The sequence below is a fragment of the Pollachius pollachius genome (genome assembly GCF_949987615.1).
Source record: "Pollachius pollachius genome assembly, chromosome: 3".
Classification (NCBI taxonomy): domain Eukaryota; kingdom Metazoa; phylum Chordata; class Actinopteri; order Gadiformes; family Gadidae; genus Pollachius; species Pollachius pollachius.
In genome coordinates this window covers 29398158-29419608 of record NC_136936.1, presented here as the reverse complement: position 1 = coordinate 29419608, position 21451 = coordinate 29398158, and the positions used below count along the sequence as shown (strand labels likewise).

Sequence of the window (21451 nt, the reverse complement as noted above, 5' to 3'; positions counted from 1 at the left end):
TTCATTCTTTTTAACACTCACTCGCGGTAAAACAATGTTTTCTCACGATCAAATACTCATCAATCCTAAAAGTTATGGGCCTGTACACGATGTCTGTGTCAAGAAAATATGTGTTTGCTGTACGGTGTTTGCAGATGCATTGATTTGAAAGTACAACTTATTACCGCTGTATCAGCTGTTCTTTCCCAAATAATTTACCAAGAATGTGTGGCTAGGTAGATGACAGAAGCAAAGTGTATGTGCGAGGTGCACAAGCAACATTATGCATGCGCCCTTAAAATAGCATCTGAACAACGCGCCACTGACTTTAAACCAGGTATTTCCTGGTTTGTGGAGCAAGTGGTTTCTGAAACTGCAAAATAGCACCAGGGAACGTTTGCGCCAGAACACGCCTCCTCCTTTCGCCGAACTGCCCCGTGGGGTGCAAGATCATTCCCTAATTTACCGACGCGTTGCGCAGGAGGGAAAAGAACGCTCTGCGCCAGTTCGAAACTAGCAACGACACATGCGCAAGTGATTAAGTCAATTGCGTCGGATGCAAGATAGGGCCCCATGCGTCATTTATTCTCCGGATTTCAGGTTCAGGAGTTGCAATATCTAAAGGTTTAAATTAAATTTACTTCTCAAATGTGCTGATATGAAATAAAATAATATGAAACCCAAAAGAAATGTTTCCAATTTTGAATGCACAATATGAGATAAAATAGGAAATATACTGTATAAGGCCTTTAGGATTGCCTTAGCTTAAACTTGTTTTAATACACACATGGCATGACATTGCTGTAAAACCCGTTTAGAATTGCAATGCAAGGCAAAGGCAAATAATAATTGCTGTGAAATCGTAGGTAAAGAGTTAATATGAAAAACCCACTTGTATGAAAATACATGCAATAATTGGATGTTAACCTTAAAACATCTTACACCTAACTCACTTCAAAACACTATATTTACTAAGTCACTTTGATTCTTACAATCAACCGCAAATTAAATGTCCACTGTTACATTAAGGCAGCACACAAATGAAATGTCCACAACTCAGCTTGAATGGCAGATTACTTGTGCTACTTTCAAGATGCGATCTTCAGCATGTTTGCTTGTTTAGCCTTTAACGTCTGCTCCTTGTGCATTCATGTGCGAGAATTCTAATTCAACGCATAATCAGCCAAAGTCTGCATATTCATGCAGGGGCCACATTTTTTCAAATATGCTGCACTTTCGCCGCATAAGTTTCAGATTTAGGTGCAAAATATGCGGGGCTTGCATGATTTCATAATCCCCGCATTATCGTTGCAAAAAAGTCACATATATCTTAGCAGAAAGTTGAAAAATGTTGCGTTTACTTCACACAAAAGCAGCCATTTCCCCCTGTCGCCATGGGAACGTTATGAAGTGACATAATAACGCCACGTGAACGTCATCGGAAAGCTGCATTTTTCGCAAGTTACCGCATTTTCTCGCAAGTTCCTGCAATTTTTGCAAGTTCCCGCAACTTCATCGCATAAAATTGCATAAATATGTCGCATATTATATCGCATTTTTTTATAATCAAGGATTTTTGGCCGCAACAATAACAAAAAAACGCCACATTTTTCTGGAGGGACTGTTTTACTGATGGTTTAATGTCGCACATCTTGTAGACATCATCACACCGTAGAACTACAATACAGACATGAAATTAGCTTACCCACAAACAATTATCCAAGAGCACATAAATCCTTCATGGCAAATAAAAAGGAAACAAAAACACAATACTAACCACCAGTGGCATCATTAGGCGTATTTTAGGGGGCCTCAGCCCCCCTAAAATATTCTTAAACCCCCCTAAATAATTTTATGTTCATTTATAAATAATTTTTTTTATTTTTATTTTTTTTACAAAAAAGTGCCGACAAATTCAATATAATGTGGCGAGAATTTGAGTTTAGATAAATAATCATATAACCAGTTATTATTAACTTAAATGTGATCATAAATCTTAGTTTCCCTTATGGAAGCGTCAGAGAGTCAGAGTCAGTGCGTCGTTATCGAGTCCATTCCACTTGTTCATATAGAGCACGCCCACATCACTGAAATCCAGTCCACGTTTTCCCTGCAACCTAGGTTGCACTCGGTACCTGGGTACCTGCAGTGTGTGTACCGGGAGCGGAGCACAAAGAACCGACTAGAGCAGCATTAGGAGAAGAACGTGAACAAGAATGGACAAACAAAATCTTTTCAAGAGAGTAAGTATCACTGCTGATAGTAACAATAAGTTAGCTGCAGCCCCCCAGCTAACAGCAGAAAGTCCCACGTAATTGCCAAATGCTCCCTGTTTGACAAATAAAAACCTGGCTTACACACTCAGAGTGTGTAAGCCAGGTTTTTATTTGTCAAACAGCCAAATTAGCCAAATTGGCCTGGCCCAAATATTTTCAAGAGTACCTTAATATAACTGTAATTTATGTAATTAAGTTATATTTTTTCAGGGCTTAAAATTACAACCATTTTAGTCACATATGTGCCCAAAATATATTCTGTGTGACTTCAAAATATTCGGGAGTAAACAATTATTGTGTTGTGAGTGAAAGTCATGGCATTACCCTCTTTGTTGATCAGTTATTAATTCAAATCATTGTGTTAAATGTATCTTGAAGGGTCAGGCAGAAGGAGATGCGGAGGGAGAAAAAGATCAACAGGCAAGGTCAAGGCAGAGAGAGCAAGGGGATCCAGACATGGATCAAGAGGCAGAGGAAGATCAAGATATTACAGAGAGAGAAGGAGAGCAAACGGACCAAGAGAGGGAAATTGATGAAGCAGCTGCAGCATCTCACTCCACTACAGGGTTTGATTTAGGTGACAAAGACACAGGGCCCAGACAGGTAAAGCTGAAGAGCTACCCACAAGATAGCTTTGGTACGCAGAAGCGAGCATTTCACCACAGCTGGTTTGAAAAGCACAACTGGTTAGAATATTCAGTCAATCAGAATACAGCTTTCTGCTTTCCATGTAGAGTGTTCGGCAAAAGCATCAAACATGATAGTTTGGTCAGTAGTGTTTGCAAGAACTGGAAGAAAGCTTTAGTCATCTTTGGCGAACATGAGATTGCACAAACACATAAGGACAGTGTTGTTGCATGGAAAAGCTACCAGGCAACTAGAAAACAGGGAGACGTTGCACAGATGATAGCTTCTGCAAATGTGAGTGAGATAGTAGAGAGAAGAGAATTTCTCAGGCGAATTGTTGCAGTCACTTCTATGTTAGGGAGACAGGGACTCCCTTTTCGTGGCCATGATGAAGGAAAAGACAGCACAAACAGAGGGAATTTTCTTGTGTGCCTGGAGCTTTTGAAGGAATTTGATCCTTTTCTTCAAAAACATAACCCCCCATCAAATGCTCATTATACCTCAGCAACCTCGCAGAATGAGATGATTGACTGTTGTGCCCAGGAAGTGACAAGTGTCATTGTAACTGAAATTACAAAGTCCAAACTCTATGCCATCATGGCTGATGAGGCAAGAGATGTCAAATCAGAGCAGTTAGCTGTTTGTGTCAGGTATGTGTCAGATGGGGCAGTGAAGGAACGTTTCCTAGCACTTGCAGAGATGAGATCATTTGATGCCCAGTACATTGCAAATGAGCTGCAGCAGCAGATTCAAAACAACGGTCTTGCAGAGCTTAAGTGTGTAGCACAAACATATGATGGCGCAGCTGTCATGAGTGGGACCACTGGAGGTGTACAAGCACACTTTTGAAGGCTCCATCCTGAAGCTATCTATGTGCATTGTTATGCTCATGAACTCAACCCGGTGTTATGCCATACTTGCAAGGCCATCCCAGAGGCTGTGGAGCTTTTCAGCTTGTTGGAGTGTGTTTACTCTTTCTTCAGCACCTCCCTAGCGAATCATCACAAGTTCATGGAGGCTCAGACAAGGCTTGGATTGACAACAGTTGAACTTGTGCAACTTTCAAACACTCGCTGGGCATGTCAGCTGCGGTCAATCAGTGCAGTTCTTGACACATTGTCTGCCATTTTGGAGTGCCTTTCTGCTATTAGATCCCCTATAGCTGTTGGTCTCAGAGCAAAGCTCTATAAGTTCTCAGCAGTTTATGCACTGCTGATGTTTCAGTCACTTCTGTCTGTAACCGAAGGACTCCACAAACTCCTTCAGAAAGAGACTTTAGACCTGGCAGAAGCTTTCATCTGCAAACAAGCAGTGTGTGACACGCTTAAGGGCAAACGCACAGATGCATTTGCCACAGAGCTTTATGAGAGAACCAAAGCCCTGTGCCACACCCACAGTATCCCTGAACAAGGTGCCAGGACAAGGCATAAACAGAGGAAAATGGATGATTTTGTGCTGGAGACAACTGCAGGTGCACGCACTGAATTGAACAACTCAGACACATTGAAAAGAGAGTTACTTTTCCCTTGTGTTGATAGGATGGTTGGTGAGCTTGAGCAAAGATTTTGCAGTGTAGATGCAGGGCTACTAAGAGGCATACAGGCATGCAGTCCTAAGTCTGAGAACTTCTTGAGTGAATCACACTTGAATGAACTTGCAAAACACTACAGCATTGACCTGAAAACAGAGGAGGTTCTGGTGGCCAGAAACTTTCTTGCCCGGAAAACAGAGGCTGGATGTTCACCCAAAGATATGTTGACTGTGCACAACCTCCTTGATTCAGACATGTTTCCCTCTCTGAAGTCAACCATCCAAGTTGCCCTAACAGTGCCTGTAAGCAGCTGCTCGTGTGAAAGGTCCTTTAGTGCACTGAGTCGGCTGCACTCCTGGCTACGTCAAACAATGGGTCAGAAAATACTTCACAGTCGTGCAGTCATGTCAATTGAAAAAGGAGCTTCAGCACCTAAATCACAATAGAGTGATAGACGCCTTTGCCACCCTTAAAAACAGACGACATTCTTTGATGCTTCCACCCACCAAGTAACTGCCAATTGTAGCCATGTTATTTTAAAATGATGTACTTTCTGAGAACACAGTGCTCTTTTTTTTGCATACAGTTTTGGCTAATACATGTGGGCTCTTAATGAATAAGAAGCATTGGTTAAATACGGCACTGTAACTATGTGGATTTTTTTCTTTTTGTTGTTGTTGTTAATGCTGTAAACATACAGTACTTCCTGTGTTTGTTGTTGTACTGTGTTAAAAATGTAATGGTGGCCTAAAACATTTGCACAGTAAAGTATCTCTGTTAAATCTGTCCAAAACGTGCAATTTCTCAGTTTTTGTTAGCTGTTTGTGAGATTAAACGTTCGCTCACATTCTGTGCATCTCCTGGGGGCTAAGCCCCCCCTGTCCTTAAAACCTAGTGACGCCCCTGCTAACCACTTTCCCTGCTTGTAGCCAATGGGGTTAACTTAAATCTTGCTTGAAGAAAGCTTAAAATATAAAACTTGGCTTGTCTGCAGCTGCGACGCTAGCTTCTGGAAGTTTCCAGACAAACAACGAATAAAACCAAGAAATAAAACAACAGGTACATTTACAAGAAATAATACGAGAGTCCACGTTGGTCAAAGACTGAATTACACATAAGACTTTACAGAGCCGGAAAACACTGCCTGCAGTTACAGATATGTTATCTTCCGGTAAACCAGTTTTTAAGGAATACCAAAGCGATGTCATCATAATGACCAAGCTTACCATACCTCCACGTACAGAAGACTTATATTTCTCAAAATATACGCTAATCTGCCCATGGGAGTCTACGATCATACTGTCGGTGATACAGTCATACGGTCGGTCATATGGTCATACTGTCGGTCAAACGGTCATACTGTCGGTCAAGAGGTCATACTGTCGGTCATATGGTCAAACTGTCGGTCATATTGTCATACTGTTGGTCATACAGTCATACTGTAGGTCATACGGTCATACTGTCGGTCAGACTTTCATACGGTCATACTGTAGGTCATACGGTCATACTGTCGGTCAGACTTTCATACGGTCATACTGTCGGCCATACGGTCATACTGTCGGTCATACTGTCGGTCATACAGTCATTCTGTTGGTCATACGGTCATACTGTCAAACGGTGATACAGTAGGACCCCTTCATGGTTGCTTGCAGCTATATTTCCTCTTGGTGTCCAATCAATCAGCTGGAAAGGCTTTTCTAAAATACATTCAGGAAATATCAGACTCTTGTGATTTTTGTAACTCATGTTGTGCTGCTATGTTAGTACTGGGACTACGTTACTACTATGGTACTATGTCAGTCACTGTGGCGAAGCTAGGGTGGGCTAACTTGCCTTAGCCCACCCTATCGTTTCGTCCTCAAATCTACTATTCTACCGGTTTTTTTTATACAAGCAATGAGAGGATGGATGCTGTACACTAATGAACAGGCTCAAATGGTCTAGTGAAATCGAGTGCAACCTTCCTGCAGGAATCTCTTACGTCTGATTGGGTGTGCGTCTCCTGTTTGACAAATCCAAAAATGCAGAACGAAAATGCAGAACCTCATATAGTTTCTGCTGTTTTGTCTGTTAAAAGAGGATAGCTAGTCTTTATCAGAAAATACACGATTTCCAGCTGTGTTATAACATGACCAGGTAATAATTTATTTTAAAACCTAAATACTTAAAACAGATGTCTATTAAATGATTGTTGACCACAAGGCGATTCTATCTATGCCTCATCTTGAATTGCTTTACTCGGCAGAGGCTTGTAATGGTGCGTAGCATGATAAGCATGATAAGGCGCAAGGAGCAGAAAAAATTGACATGGATGCTAATTTTCAGTTTAACGCTGGCAGTATTTTATCAGCTGAGGGCATTTCATTGCCATAACAACGTGAGCTAATCTAGAGTTAAAACCAATGTTTTTCAGTAACGGTAAACACAAAAAGGGGGGAATATGGTAATTTCTTAGTGAAAATTACCCAAAGGAAATTGAATATACCTCAAATTTGTTATTATAGTTCACATCCATTTGATTATTCCTTCATCCAAAGAGTCTTCCTTCCTTCCTTCCTTCCTTTCATCACTTTAATGCAGGGGTGGGGAACCTTTTTCACATCAAGGGCCATTTCAATTTTTCCAAAGTCCTCAGAGGGCCATACCATTATGAACACATAACTAAAGATGAAAAAAAAGACAAAAAAAGTCTATAACTGCTGTGTTACTAGACTCACCTAATGTGATGGCTGGAACTGTTTTTCTCTAGCAAGGCGTCTGATGTCAGCTGGCAGTGATGATGATGCTACTCGAAGCTGGTTTTCCAAGTTTGAGTCAGTCAGTCTTGAGCGGAAGCGAGTCTTTGCAAGAGTCAGTTTTGAAAAGAACTGTTCACAGCGATACGTTGTCCCAAACAGAGATGCAAACTTCAGGGCATGTCTCCTCAGGATGGGAAAATCCTCAGCACGAACATTCAGTTTGTAAAAGTCCAGCAGAGAAAGGTTGTGGTACTTGGCTTTGAGCTCGTTGTTTTGCAGATCAATTATTTCCATTTGGAGGTTATCTGGCACATCAGACGGTTGCACATTAAATGGTATTATTATATATTTTTCACATCATGAAACCTCTCATCAAATGCCTGGATGAGTTTTGCACACTCACCAGCATATTCAGTCGTAACATCAGGCTTTTGTCCTTGTAGGGTGGGAAAGTGCACAGTGTTTCCCCTTTCCAGCTGTCCTTGCCACAGCCTTAACTTCACTTCAAATGATTTCACATTTGAAAGCAGAGAGCTGATGAGCTGGTTGGGACCTTGCAGCTTGATGTTTAGCTCTGACAGGTGCTTGCTGATGTCCACCATGAAGGCCAGATCACGGAGGAACTTGCCATCACTGAGCTCCATGACAGGTTTACCCTTCATCTCCATGAAGCGTCTGACTTCTTCCCGCAGTGTATAAAACCGTGCTAGCATATTTGCACGACTCAGCCATCGCACTTCACAATGATAAACCAGATCACCATACTCTGACTCAAGCTCGCTGAGTAACTCCTTGAACTGGCGGTTGTTCAGCCCTCTGCTTTTAATGAAGTTTATGGTGGACACAACTGTTTTCATCACATTGTTAAGCTTCAGGGAATGTGCACACAAACTCTCTTGATGTATGATACAGTGGCATACAACTAAATCACTCGGATCCAGACTCAGTCGGCTCATTTCTTTTTTGACTAAAGCAGTCAATCCTTTTTGCGCGCCAACCATTGCGGGAGCTCCGTCAGTGGCGATGCCGCTCAACTTCTCAAATGTCAGTTCAAAATTGTTCATGGCCACAATAACTTGATTGAACAAATCCTCACCTTTAGAAGTGCCATGCATGGCTTGCAAAGACAGCAACTCCTCCTTTGTTTCAAACTCAGACGTAATCCCACGCAGAAAAATGGCAAGCTGCGCTGTGTGTGTGATGTCTGTTGTCTCGTCACAGGCCAGAGAAAAATACTCAAAGTCTCTTGCAGTGTTCTTGAGTGTTTTTTCAATATCTTGCGCCATATCAGTAATCCATCAGTAATCCGTAGCCGCAGCTCTGCGGCGGCTACGAGGCACTCCTTCACGAACTCTCCTTCAGCGTGAGGTTTCAGCTTCGTGGCTATCAGTTCACTCACCACAAAACTTGCACGCGTAATATTCTCTCTGTCAGTCTGTGGCCGTGTGAAAGCTGCTTGTTAAGCACCCAAACTCCGACGAAGAGCGTTAATTTTATCCAAACGCATTTGTCCTTTCAACTCGTCGAGTTTAGCATGTTTCGAGCTGTAATGGCGCTCGACATTGGCCTTTTTCATCACCGCAAGCGCCTCGCCACAAACTAGGCACACTGTCTTGCCTTTCACTTCAACAAAGAAAAAGTCATTTGTCCATTTTTCCTGAAATACGCGGCATTCTGCGTCCACCTTCCTTTTCTTGACAGTCGCCATGATGCATCACTTGTCTGTGTCGGTACTTCATGTCATGTGTCAGTCACTCCGACCCAATGCAGTGGTACGTACATCACATGCTGTATTCACTGACCCTGACGTTGACTCGGACATAGGACTCTCTCTCGGAAAACTAATGACGGGCGATATATTTTTTTTCCAGATTTTTTTTTTTATTCATGTATGCATATATGAAGATATAAAATATAAAAATTGTATTGCATTGCGGGCCAGTTGAAATGGCCTCGCGGGCCGTATACGGCCCGGAGGCCGGGCGTTCCCCACCCCTGCTTTAATGGTACAGAACTGCATTATTTAGCTTGCATTGCCATCTATTGGCTTAGACATAGAACAGCATAGTAACTAAGAAAATAAAGGACACAGAATCTTGTACAGGAAAAGATAAAAATCATGAATAATATAATACTACATACTACTACATTTACAACAGTGTTGTCTATAACTCAGATAAAAAGGTTAAGTTGTAAACAATTTATTTCTTCTTTAAGAGCTAGAGACTAGCAAAAATGTGTTTAATCCTTTCCTCTGAGATAAAATATTCATTGGTATTATCAGTTTAACTGAGGTTAAACTGTTTAAAAAGGTATGTGCTTTTCTGACAATAAACCAGCAGACAATGTGTTGGATTCATAGATAAATAGATTTACCCCCCACCAGAACAAATTTAGGATCTTCACCAGGTCAATCTAAAATGCAGCAGAATGCAGGAAATCACATCTACGATATTTAAAATCTCCCCTTTATATACTTCTATTTATGGCTTCCTGGGGGCTGAGCCCCCCCAAAATCCAGAACCTAGAATCGCCCCTGCGTGCTATGTCATGAAGTCAGTACGCATCTTGTCGCACATCCACCTTCTAGGATGTACAATTATTACCTTTTTATACACTGAGAGGAGAGAGAGAGAGAGAGAGAGAGAGAGAGAGAGAGAGAGAGAGAGAGAGAGAGAGAGAGAGAGAGAGAGAGAGAAACCACTGTGGTGGTGAGGGGCGTGTGGTCTCTCTATAGGGGAGGGGGGAAGAGGAGAGAGAGTTGGGAGGCAATAGGAGGAAGGGGGAGGAGAGAGGAGGGAGGGGGAGGAGAGAGGAGAGATCCTATTGTTTGAGAACAGGATCGGACAGCAGTCTATGCTCGCTACCTTCTTTCCTCCTGATGAAGACCCGTCTACAGACCCGTCTACAGAGGACCATGGCCCGTCTAGCGGAACAAAGCGCGCACCCGGCGGCGTAACAGCGGGCATCGAACAAGGTCCTTCTTAACCCGGGTCTCTGTACTGTCTAACCCGGGTCTCTGAGTAGGAGCCCAGGCAGCAGAGCACCATTAGCCAATACCGTCGATCTAAGTCTGATCAGGAGTCATTGATCACTGATCGCGATGCCCAGCGAGTGACGTCATTCCCCTGCGATAGGAGATCTGACGTCATCGGACTGAAACGACGAGATGGAAGAACGGCAACGCTCGCGCTACCGTTAGAGGGGGGATAATAACAATAGGAACACACACATTCACTCACACACACACAAACACGCGCACGCGCGCGCACACACACACATGCACACACCGAGGGCTATAGAGATACAAAGAAGGGTAGAGCGACACAAAAAGGGGTAGAGAGACAGAGACAGAGGGGTAGACGGGGTATCGAACAATAGGACGGGCCGGAGCCAAAGAGGACGGAGGAGACGAGGGAAGGAATAGAGGGAACATGAAGAGAAACCGCTGATTTCCTCCTCGAACCCACTGGATATACAGCCGAGTGCTGCGCTTGTGTTGGAAGAGAGAGAGAGAGAGAGAGAGAGTCTGTGGTGGAGGACTCGAGATGAATCCTCTCGATGGAACAGAGGAGGCGTCCACCGAAGACGCAGACACCTTCTTCAAAACAGGTCAGACGTGTGTGTGTGTGTGTGTGTGTTCGTGTGCGCGTGAGTGTATTGGGCGCTATATTCCACCTTACATGGGGTCACGTGATCAAACTAAAAGGTGCGCCTGTAAATGTTCAGGTGAATAATCGTTGATGACACAATTGGCAGAAGACTTGACAGTTCTGTCCCTCACTCCTCCCTCCTCTCTCCTGTGACTTTGCATCCCCCTCAACCATAGTAAAATCAGTTACAACTGTAGAGGATGCAGCATGTTTACATATGTAGGATGCTACACATGTAAACATGCTGCCATGACAACTGCATCCCTGTTGAAGGAAGCATCACATGTTTCCCACATGTCTCGCTGTTCCTCATTCTGAGGAAATATTACCTCTAACCATGTAGTGTTAATGCATTGCTCTACTTACTGAGCTACATAGGGAAATAACCTCTAACCCTGCATTGTGAGGGCCTTGCTCCCCTACAGGGCATGTAACAGTGTGTGTGTTTCTTTAAGACTCCCTCTCCTGAGTCATGGTGTGGGGGGGGGGGGGGGGGGGGGCAGCATGTATTATTAAAGTGTGTGTTGTAGATGAAAGACAAGGGGACGAAGAAGACAAAAGCTTCACTGACAGAGAGAAGGAGAGTGTGTGTGTTTGTGTGTGTGTGTGTGTGTGTGTGTGTGTGTCTGTGTGTGTGTGTGTGTGTTGAAGCACCAGATTAAGTGGATTACTGGTCATTACCCCCTTAAGAAAGGTCCTCCTTTTCCTCAACATGTATTATTAAAGTGTGTATTGTAGATGAAAGACAAAGGGACGAGGAAGACAAAAGCTTCACTGACAGAGAGAAGGAGAGAGTGTGTGTGTGTGTGTGTGTGTGTGTGTGTGTGTGTGTGTGTATGTGCTGAAGCACCAGATTAAGTGGATTACTGGTCATTACCCCCTAGAGAAAGATCCTCCTTTTCCTCTCCACTCAGCCACTCTCCTCCGCTCTCTCTGCTCTCCGTCCATCTTGTCCTGCTAGAGTATAGTTGACCTTTGACCAAAGAGCACTGATGCGATTGTGTTTGGGACCCACACACTTACACACACGTGGTTGATCGTAGACATATCTCCCTTCCGCTCACTCTCTTCTGTAGTTTTTAGCCAGATAACGCGAACTCTTCCTATCTGTGTGTGTGTGTGTGTGCGCGAGTGTGTGTGCGTGCGTGCATATGTGTGTGTGTGTGTTTGTGTGTGTGCATATATGTGTGTGTGTGTGAGTGTGTGTGTGTGTGTGTGTGTGTGTGTGTGTGCATGCGTGTTTGTGTGTGTGCATGTGTGTGTGACTCTCTTCAGCTCCTTTCCTCTCGTTCTTCCTCTTAATCTGTGCATTGATCAGTTCTGAGGTTCTTTTTAACAGATTGCCATTGCGGAGCTTTGGCCAGTCAGGGTTTGATACTAGAACTCTCTGTCTTACTGGAAGTGTTGAGCAACAGGCCACCGTGGGTCTGTGTGTAGAATAAACATACAGTATCCATATAGTGTGCAGATCGTGTTTCTAATGTGTAAACACAGAACATAGTTTTATTTATGTATTAATTTCCAGCCGTGATGTGTCCAATATGTATGTCTCATCTTGTGCAGAATCAATATTCAGCCTCCTAAACCTGGGTAGTGTGTTTACATGGTAGTTAGGAAAGCATATTACACACACGCATGCACCCACGCATGCACACACACGTGCACGCACAGACACACACACTCATACTCACACTCATACGCACTTGCACACACACACAGGATATTTATTCCAGGAAGTGTGTGAGGCCGCCTGGGGAGCTAACTGGAAGTTGATTTAATGAAACCTCTTTTATTAGATCCTCCTCATAGAGGAGTAGGCCTCCTCCTCCACCTCCTCTTCCTCCTCCATCACTTCCTCCTCTTCCTCCACCCCCTCCATCAACTCCTCCACCTCCTCCTCTTCCTCCACCCTCTCCATCACCTCCACCTCCTACTCTTCCTCACTCCCCACCACCACCACCTCCTCCTCCTCTTCCTCCAGCCCCACCTCTTCCACCTCCTTCACCTCCTCCTCCATCGCCCCCTCACCTCCTCTTCCTCCACCCCATCACCTCCTCCTCTTCTTCCTCCATCAACATCACCTCAATGGTCACTTCCACCCCCACCTCCACCACATTCTCCTCCTCGTCCACTTCTGCCTCCTCCACCACCACCTCCTCCACCTCCCTCCTCTAACTCCTTTACAATCTTAGTGTTTCACTGCTCCTCGAGATTAAATAAAGACACATAAACAGACACACACACACACACACACACACACACACACACACACACACACACAGCCAGATATACTGGTGTGAGCAGACTGAGTGGCTGAGTTATTTATAGAATAAAGAGATAATTGTATTACAATACATAGAAGAGAGGAGAGAGGAGGAGGAGGAGAGAGATGGTGAAGAGAAGGGAGGAGATGAGAGGGAAAGAAATGGGGGATAGGAAAAGAACATACATGCTTGGTACTTGATGTTGATAAGAACACACACACACACAAACACAGATACACACACGCACAGACACACACACACACACACACACACATTCCTTGTGGGTCAATTTCTAATTCTCTCTCCTGCTACAGACAGCTGGTGTCTGAAGATTGAAAACTGATACATAGAGAGAGAGTGACAGAGAGAGAGAGAGAGAGAGAGAGAGAGAGATTTGAGAGTGAGAGAGAGACAGACAGAGAGAGAGAGAGGTTGAGAGAGACAGAGAGAGTAAGAGAGAGAGAGAGAGTCATATGATAGATTGAACATGTGTTTTGTGTTTCCATGTACATTTGCTCTCCTTCCCTCCCTTTCTTACCCCCCCCCCCCCCCCCCCCCCCCCCCTTTGTCCTCTAATGGCACATGTCTGGCATTGACCTCTGACCTCTGAGCCCTGCAGGGGGAGGAAGGCGAGGGCCTCAGGAGTCATCTGACTGGTCAGGTGAGGGAGAAGCTAATTCAAACACACGGCCGACGGTTAGCCATGCTGCCGAGAGAGAGAGAGAGAGAGAGAGAGAGAGAGAGAGAGAGAGAGAGAGAGAGAGAGAAACCTCTGTACCAGATAGTTCTCTGCTAAAAATGTGAAAGTCTTCTTGTTAAACATTGGGAGAGGCTTGTATTGGTCTAGGCTGAAGGTGCCCCCAGAAGGTCTGACACCAGCGGACAACATCTGTTCAGACCTTCACATGAACCGTAGAGCCAGCAGCACTTCAGGACATTGCTGCCCGGGCTGAAGGTAGTCTCATGGTCTCAGACACAATCCCCAGACGAGCCTGACCTCACATTCACATGTCCAGAGAGGTCCCATCTTCAGTGGATCCTATTGGAGGATGGAGGGGCGCCCCACCTGGCTGTAGCTCCAATGTTCAGTGTTGCTCTCTTTCTCTGTCTCTCTCTCTGACGCGCAACCTGCTGATATTCACATTGTCTGAAAGCAGTAGAGATGGAGTAGAGAGGAAGGGATCTCTTTGATAGGTAGAGAGATAGGACTCAGATTCTAGTGCTACAAAATGATCCTCTAGTTGAGCTGAAGGATGGGTTTCTACATAACACCCCTCACCTGCTGCTGGTTAGTGAGGACCCTATAGTTGAGCTGAAGGATGGGTTTCTACATAACACCACTCACTTGCTGGTTTTGTTGTGTGTGTGTGTGTGTGTGTGTGTGTGTGTGTGTGTGTGTGTGTGTGTGTGTGTGTGTGTGTGTGTGTGTGTGTGTGTGTGTGTGTGTGTGGGGGGGGGGGGGGGTGGGGGGGGGGGGCGGGGGGTGTGTGCAAGTGTCTGTGTGAGTGCTATGTGGGTTGTGTATGTGTGTGTGTTTGTGTGTGTGTGTGTGTGTGTGCGTTGATGTGTGTGTGGGTGGGTGCCAGAGGCGGAGTGGCCATCGGGAAGATCGGGAGTTTTCCCGGTGGGCCGGTCCATTTATGTGGGCCGCGGCAGTCATTTGGGCCACGGGCACCCCCTAGCGGCCGCTGTACCGTAGGTCACGCGAACGAGCAATCGCAAAATGCACAAGAGATCCCCGTTAGGGCCTCTTCCCACAACTCAGCGCAAGGCCGGTACGGTAAGCTCCCGGTATGAAAAAGTGCCCAACTCCGCCCCTGGTGGGTGCTATGTGTGTGTGTGTGTGTGCCTGTGTGCGTTTGCATGTGTGTGTGTCCGTTAAAAGGTATTGATCACTTAAATTCCATTATAGGCTCACCCTATTAGAGGTTGAGAGAGAGGAGAAAGGGGGAGAGAGGGGGAGAGAGTGAGAGCTCTGTGTGTTTTTTGTTCAATGACAGAGATTGATGGATGTGGTTTTCCATTAGAAATATGAGGATTATAAGAGAGAGAGAGCGAGAGAGAGAGAGAGGGAGAGAGAGACGCTTTTATCCAAAGCGACTTAAAATAAGTGCCTTGTCAGAAGAAAGAGAAATAACCATCTGTCGCTGTCTGTACATTTCAACGTCCAATTCAATTCTGAATAAGTGAGTCTTGAGTCTCTTGTTTAGAGTCCAGGTGAACTCTGAATAAGTGAGTCTTGAGTCTCTTGTTCAGAGTCCAGGTAAACTCTGAAGAGGGGAGTTTTGAGGCTCTGGAAGCTTGGTAGCGACTCTGCGTTCCTGACTTTGGCAGAGAGCTCGCTCCAACGAAACAGAAGAGTCGTGACTCTTTTCTGCATCCTTCACTTGCTCTTATATCATAATAAATCATCAGTATTAATGTGGTTGCAATGCAAGCCACACTATTGTTATGTTTCTAATTATTCCTTTTCAGTAATTATCCCCTCCAAAAGTTTGAGGGAAACACGTAACAAATGCACAAAAATGTGCTTTATATCAGTGCATTGTGCTATTCATACCATGATGTGACAAGCTTGGTATACTTTTTTTGAATAATTTTTTTATCGTATTGTAGCAGGCTCGTGGGTTCGAGGTTTCTGCGCTACCAAGTTGAATAGTAAACCACACAACAGAAAGAGCAGTTCAAAGTCAGGGTTATTTATTTACAGAGTAAATACAACCACCAGGGTGGGAAAAGGGTAATCCACCTCCGTTCGGGTACAATCCGTAATCCATCCAATTCACTTTCCATCAATCTCTCTCTCGTCAGCCATACAGCACTTCCAGACAATCAAACAGATACTGTCTGTACTTCTCTAGGCTTCCAAGCTCACACAGCCCCTGTCTTTAGTTTGCTAGCCCTTTTAACCCCCAAGCATCCCTGCTTAATGATCCTCAGGCTTGCATCATTAAAGGGAGGAAGTCCATATAAGGCTTGGGGGTGGAGCCATTAGGTTGCCAGATATAACACTCCCCTCACTCCTCCCTGCCGTCTGCCACAATATTATTAACATGGAAAAAGAATTGAGCAAAAACGCAAAAATTTACCACTCCAAACGTGATCACATGAGAGTTGCAAACAAAGTAAACATATGTACACCAGAAGTATGAAGTTACTGCTCCGACCACAGGGTCTTCATAACCCGCCGTCAACCTAAACGGCCATACCCCATTTGCCACCAAAAGATGACCCTTGGTATCTTGGCCTTATTTGAACAGAAGAACCTTTCTGCCTGAAGGCTGCATCGGGTCTGCCTGGAAAGGGTTTTCTATCCCTTTAAGGTTTTGGAAATATTGCTCCTTCAAGCAAATTAAACCATTTGCTTAAAGGAAAAAGCTAATGACACCAAATGCACTATAAATGCTCCTGAGAACATCCTGATCACAATGGATATTTCGTTGTTCTTCAGATTCAGTAAAAAAATTGCGAAATTTTGCAAGAGTTATGCACAAATAGGATTTAACAAATGAGAGCCATTCGTCCCTGGATCAGATGTCGGCTTCAGAGACCTCAGTGACATTAACCTGGTCCACAAGGACCTCTGTCCTGTGGAGGGCTTTGAGTCCACAGCTAGACCCTGGACTTTAGCTCAAAGGGCTGACTGGAACAAATATAAATTGGCAGAGATTGAGGCAATACTCCTTTAACTTCTCGAATCATAGTCATCTATTATTCACGATAAGTGAATTCCAAAGGTCCCACCATTGGAAGCTTCTAGTGCTCGAGCACAAAGAGCAAAGATAGGAAACATACACCATGTTCAGCTTGCGTCTCAGAAGATCTAACCAGTAATCTAGCTAGGACGTGGTCAAGGCTCGTCCTCCTCTCTCCTCTCCTCTCCTCCTCACTTTCCTCTTCTCTCCTCCTCATCTCTCCTCTCCTCCTTCCCTCCCATCTCCACTCCTCATTCTCCTCTCCTCTCCTTCTCTCCTCTCCTCCTCTCCTCTTTTTTATGTGGTCAGGCCTGTGGTAAGTTGGACTTCGTGACAGCTGTTGCTAGGGAACAGAAGGGTCTCACCTGTCCCCTTCTGTAGCCATTTATACCCTCAGACGTGAGACGAGAGAGAGAGAGAGAGAGAGAGAGAGAGAGAGAGAGAGAGAGAGAGAGAGAGATGGGGGAGTATATGCGCTCATTTGTATTTCCATGCTAACGCAGATATGCTATCTCTTTTACCAGGGTCCTTTAGGAGTGATCACATCAGGGCGTCTGACGTCCTGCCCATCTTAAAGGAGAAAGTCGCCTTTGTGTCAGGTGAGTAACAAGTGAAAAGAACCCTTCAGCGTTAGTTCCTTGCTCTACCTATTGAGGTTACAATGTCTGTGGTCGGTCTCTCTGTCTGTGGTCTGTCTCTCTCTCTGTGGGTCTGTCTCTCTGTCTGTCTCTCTGTCTGTGGTCTTTCTCTCTGTCTGTCTCTCTCTCTCTGTGGTCTATGTGCTCTGTCTCTTTGTCTCTCTGGCTCTGGTCTATCTCTCTGTCTGTAGTTGGTCTCTCTGGCTGTGGTCTGTCTCTCTGTCTGTCTCTCTGGCTGTGGTCTGTCTCTGTTGCTGTGGTCGGTCACTCTGTCTTTCTCTCTGTCTGGTCTGTCTCTCTGTCTTTCTCTCTCTCTGTGGACTGTCATTCTGTCTCTCTCTCTCTCTCTCTCTGTCTGTGGTCTGTCTCTCTATGGTCTTTCTCTCTGGCTGTGGTCTGTCTCTCTGTCTGTCTATCTCTCTGTGGTCTTGCTCTCTGTCTGTTTGTCTCTATCTGTGGCCTGTCTCTCTGTCTGTCTGTAGTCTGTCTCTCTGTCTGTCTGTGGTCTTTCTCTTTGTCTGTGGTCTGTCTCTCTGTCTGTCTCTCTTTCTTTGGTCTTATGCTCTGTCTGTCTGTCTCTCTGTCGGTGGTCTGTCTCTCTGTGGTCTGTCTCTCTGTCTGTCTGTGGTGTTTCTCTCTCTCTGTGGTCTGTCTTTCTCTCTTTGGTCTGTCTCTCTGTCTGTGGTCTGTCACTTTCTCTGTTGTCAAGTATTGTCAATTCCAACAAATGTGCAGGACAAACAGAGGAATCAAAATTTTGTTGGATTCTGACCCATGGTGCATTACGTTTAAAATGATATCATTTTGTAAAAATAAATAATTAATGTACAATAAATACATTTGAAATACCTAAAAATAGTTCTGAATAGTGCAAAGGTAGGCAAAATAAAATGGTATATATATAAAAAAGTTCTTGGGGGCAGATGGGAGGAGCTTTCAGAATTCAGAGTTTGTGGGGGCAGAGGGGAGGGAGGGGAGAGAGTTGAGCTTCCTGACAGCCTGGTGGTAAAAACTAGAAATTTCCCAGTCTGGTGGAGCCGGCACAGAGGCTGCGGTACCGTCTCCCAGATGGCAGGAGGCCGAAGAGGCTGTGTGAGGGGTTGCTGGGGTCACCCACAATGCTGGTTGCTTTGCGGGTGAGGCGGGTTCATAGATGTCCAGGAGGGAGGGGAGTAGGACACTGACGATCCGACCAGCAGCCTTCTCTGTGCGCTGCAGGGTCTTGCGGTTGGATGTAGTGCAGCTCCTATACCACACAGTGATGCAGCTGGTCAGGATGCTCTCGATGATGCCTCTGTTGAAGGAGCACTTGATGGATGGTGGCCTCTTGCTCTCTTCAGCTTGCGGAGGAAGTAGAGGCACCGCGTTAGAGATGAGACCAACCATGGTTGTGTCGTTCGCAAACTTCACAATGTGGTTGTCACTGAAGGATGAGCGCAGTCGTGGGTCAGCAGTGTGAAGAGCAGGAGGCTGAGCACACAACCTTGGGGGGCCGCCGTGCTCATAACGGTGGATCTGGATGTGTTGCTTCCGACCCGCACTTCCTGAGGCCTCTCGCTGAGGAAGTCCAGCAGCCAGTTGCACAGGGAAGTGCTGAGCCCCAGCTGGTCCAGTTTGCCGATCACCTGCTGAGGGATGATGGTGTTGAATGCTGAACTAAAGTCTATGAACAGTATTCTGACATATGAGTTTTTTGTGTCCAGATGGGTGAGGGCTGGGCGAAGAGCAGAAGAGATAGCATCCTCGGTGGATCTGAAACCTCAGTATTCAAACTGATAGGGGTCCAAGGTGGTGGGGAGGGTGGATTTAATGTGAGCCATGCCTAGCAGAGCAAGGCAGAGCAGCATGATTATGGTGGTCAGTGCAACGGGATGATAGTCATTGAAAGTCGATGGCTTTGAAGCATGAACAGGCTGACTCAGAGACCGTGGAAAATATCTGTTAAGACATCTTTGAGCTCCTCTGCACAGTCCTTCAGCACACGACCAGGGATGTTGTATGGACCTGCAGCCTTTTGGGTGTTGATCTTGGAGAGGGTACTCTTCACGCTGGCTGCAGTCAGGCACAGGGCCTGGTTGTGGGGAAGGTGGGGGGGTAGTCTTCTGTGGGGGTGTGCTGTTGTGGGCTTCAAACCTGGCAAAGAAGCTGTTGAGGTCATTCAGCAGAGAGGTGTATTCATATAGGTGTATTCCATGATGGTCTGGATCCTACAACACAGGCTCTGTGCGGCTCTGCTGTCTTTGAAGTGTCCGGTTATTTTTTGAGGTTTGGCTGCGTTTGGCTTTCCTGATGCCACGGGAAAGGTTGGCCCTCAGGCAGGCTGCGTCTCAAGCTCTTAAGGCGGTGTTCCTGGTACTCAGTAGCCCGCGGACCTCTCCTGTCAGCCATGGCTTCTGGATAGCCCAGGAGGTGATGGCTCTGGGGGTGGTAACATCAGCAATGCATTTGCTAATGTAGGAGGTGACAGTGTCAGAGTACTCCTCAATGTCTGTGAGGTCGTGGTAGTTGCCTGCCTGCTTAAACATCTTCTAGCCAGTGGCTAGAAGATCTGAAGCCAGTGGCTAGCAGATCTGAAGCCAGTGGCTAGCAGATCTGAAGTGCAGCAGAGTCCCCCTCTGGCCACACACACCTGCTTCAGAACCGGTTATGGTGACTTTCACCTTTGGTCTGTAAGCTGGTATTATGGCGCATTTCCACCAAGTGGTGCGGTTAGGTCCAGTACGATTAGGTCCGGTAGATGTAGTACAGTTAGGTGCGATCAGGTGCGGCTCAGTTACGGCTTGAGTTTCCACCGCTGACAGTACCCTTATGATAGGGCGGGGTTTAGGCTGGATGGCCATAGCGGGGCAGCTACGTAAGCATTGTGACATCATAGCAGATATACACAGTGTAGCCTGCTAATAAATCCAATGAAAAAGAAGAATGTGACACATTAAACAAAGAGAAACAATGTAGGACGTCCAAAAGGGACAGCAAACTTTTTTGCAACATTTTCTTCAATAAACTAAGTTTTCACAGTTGTCCATAAATACCTTTGTGTTACTGTGTTTGTTTGTTATCATCCCCCTGTCGCCCGGAAGTGACGATGCTTTCGACTAAACAATGGACAGGGTGTGGATCTCCAACTTTTTGGCACCCTTTCAGACTGCTTGGTACCCCAACGGAGGAGAAATAAAAAATAGGTACGGCTAATTGCGGCTAAGCCCGGACCCTGCCCACTTTTGGCGGTGGAAACGCAAACCGTACCACACCTAATCGCACCTAATTGCGCCTAACCGTATCGCACTGCTTGGTGAAACGCACCATTAGCATGACACTGATGTGGTCTGAGTGGCCGATGTAGGGGAGGGGCGAAGACATGTAAGCACATTTGAGTGAGTTTTAAACCACGTTCAGAGTGTTACTTTCTCTTGTGGGAAAGTTCACGTGTTGCTGGAATTGGGGGAGAACAGTCTTGAGATTTGCATGATTATAATCCCCAGCGATGATGTAAAAGCCGTCTGGGTGGGCTGTCTGTTGCTCACCAATGGCGTTATAAAATTCCCAAAGTGCCTGGATTCTATCAGCGTTGTTGGAAGGGGATATACACGGCAACAAGCAGAGTCGCTGTTATGACTCTTGGTTGATAGAAAGGACAGCACCTTACGATCATAAACTCATCGACTCTCAGGATTCTGTCTGAACGGTGGCACGTGAACTGCTCAAGCTGAACGGCTGAGTCCAGGATGCTGTCGGTCAGCCATGTCTCCGTAAACACATAAACACAGCCTTCCATCACGTCGCGGTGCACAGACCTCAGCAGCTGTATATGATCCATTTTATTGTCCAGAGACCTTACGTTCGCCAAGAGGAGAATTGGAGGAGTAGGCCTGTATGGCATATTAGCCAGCCTCGCATTAACGCCTCCATGTTTTGCCGGCGAAGTAGTCCTAGCTCCTGTAAATCGTGTCTCAGTAAGTTGGATAATACTTCCTCAGAAAAGTTGCGGTCCACCTTTCTGTTAATGTCCAATATAAACCGTCGGCTATAATTGTGTTAATCTGCGGGAAA

General features: G+C 45.5%; 1 protein-coding gene across 1 annotated transcript in view; it reads left to right on the top strand.

Moving 5' to 3' along the window:
* Nucleotides 1-10603: 10603 nt before the first annotated feature.
* The window catches only part of kalrna (kalirin RhoGEF kinase a), a 179514-nt gene continuing 168666 nt past the window's right edge, over nucleotides 10604-21451 (top strand). The window contains exons 1-2 of the mRNA XM_079733768.1: nucleotides 10604-10763; nucleotides 17288-17362. Of these exons, the coding sequence (XP_079589894.1) occupies nucleotides 10700-10763; nucleotides 17288-17362 (139 nt within the window). The 5' untranslated portion in view covers nucleotides 10604-10699. The remainder of the gene's footprint in view (nucleotides 10764-17287; nucleotides 17363-21451) is intronic.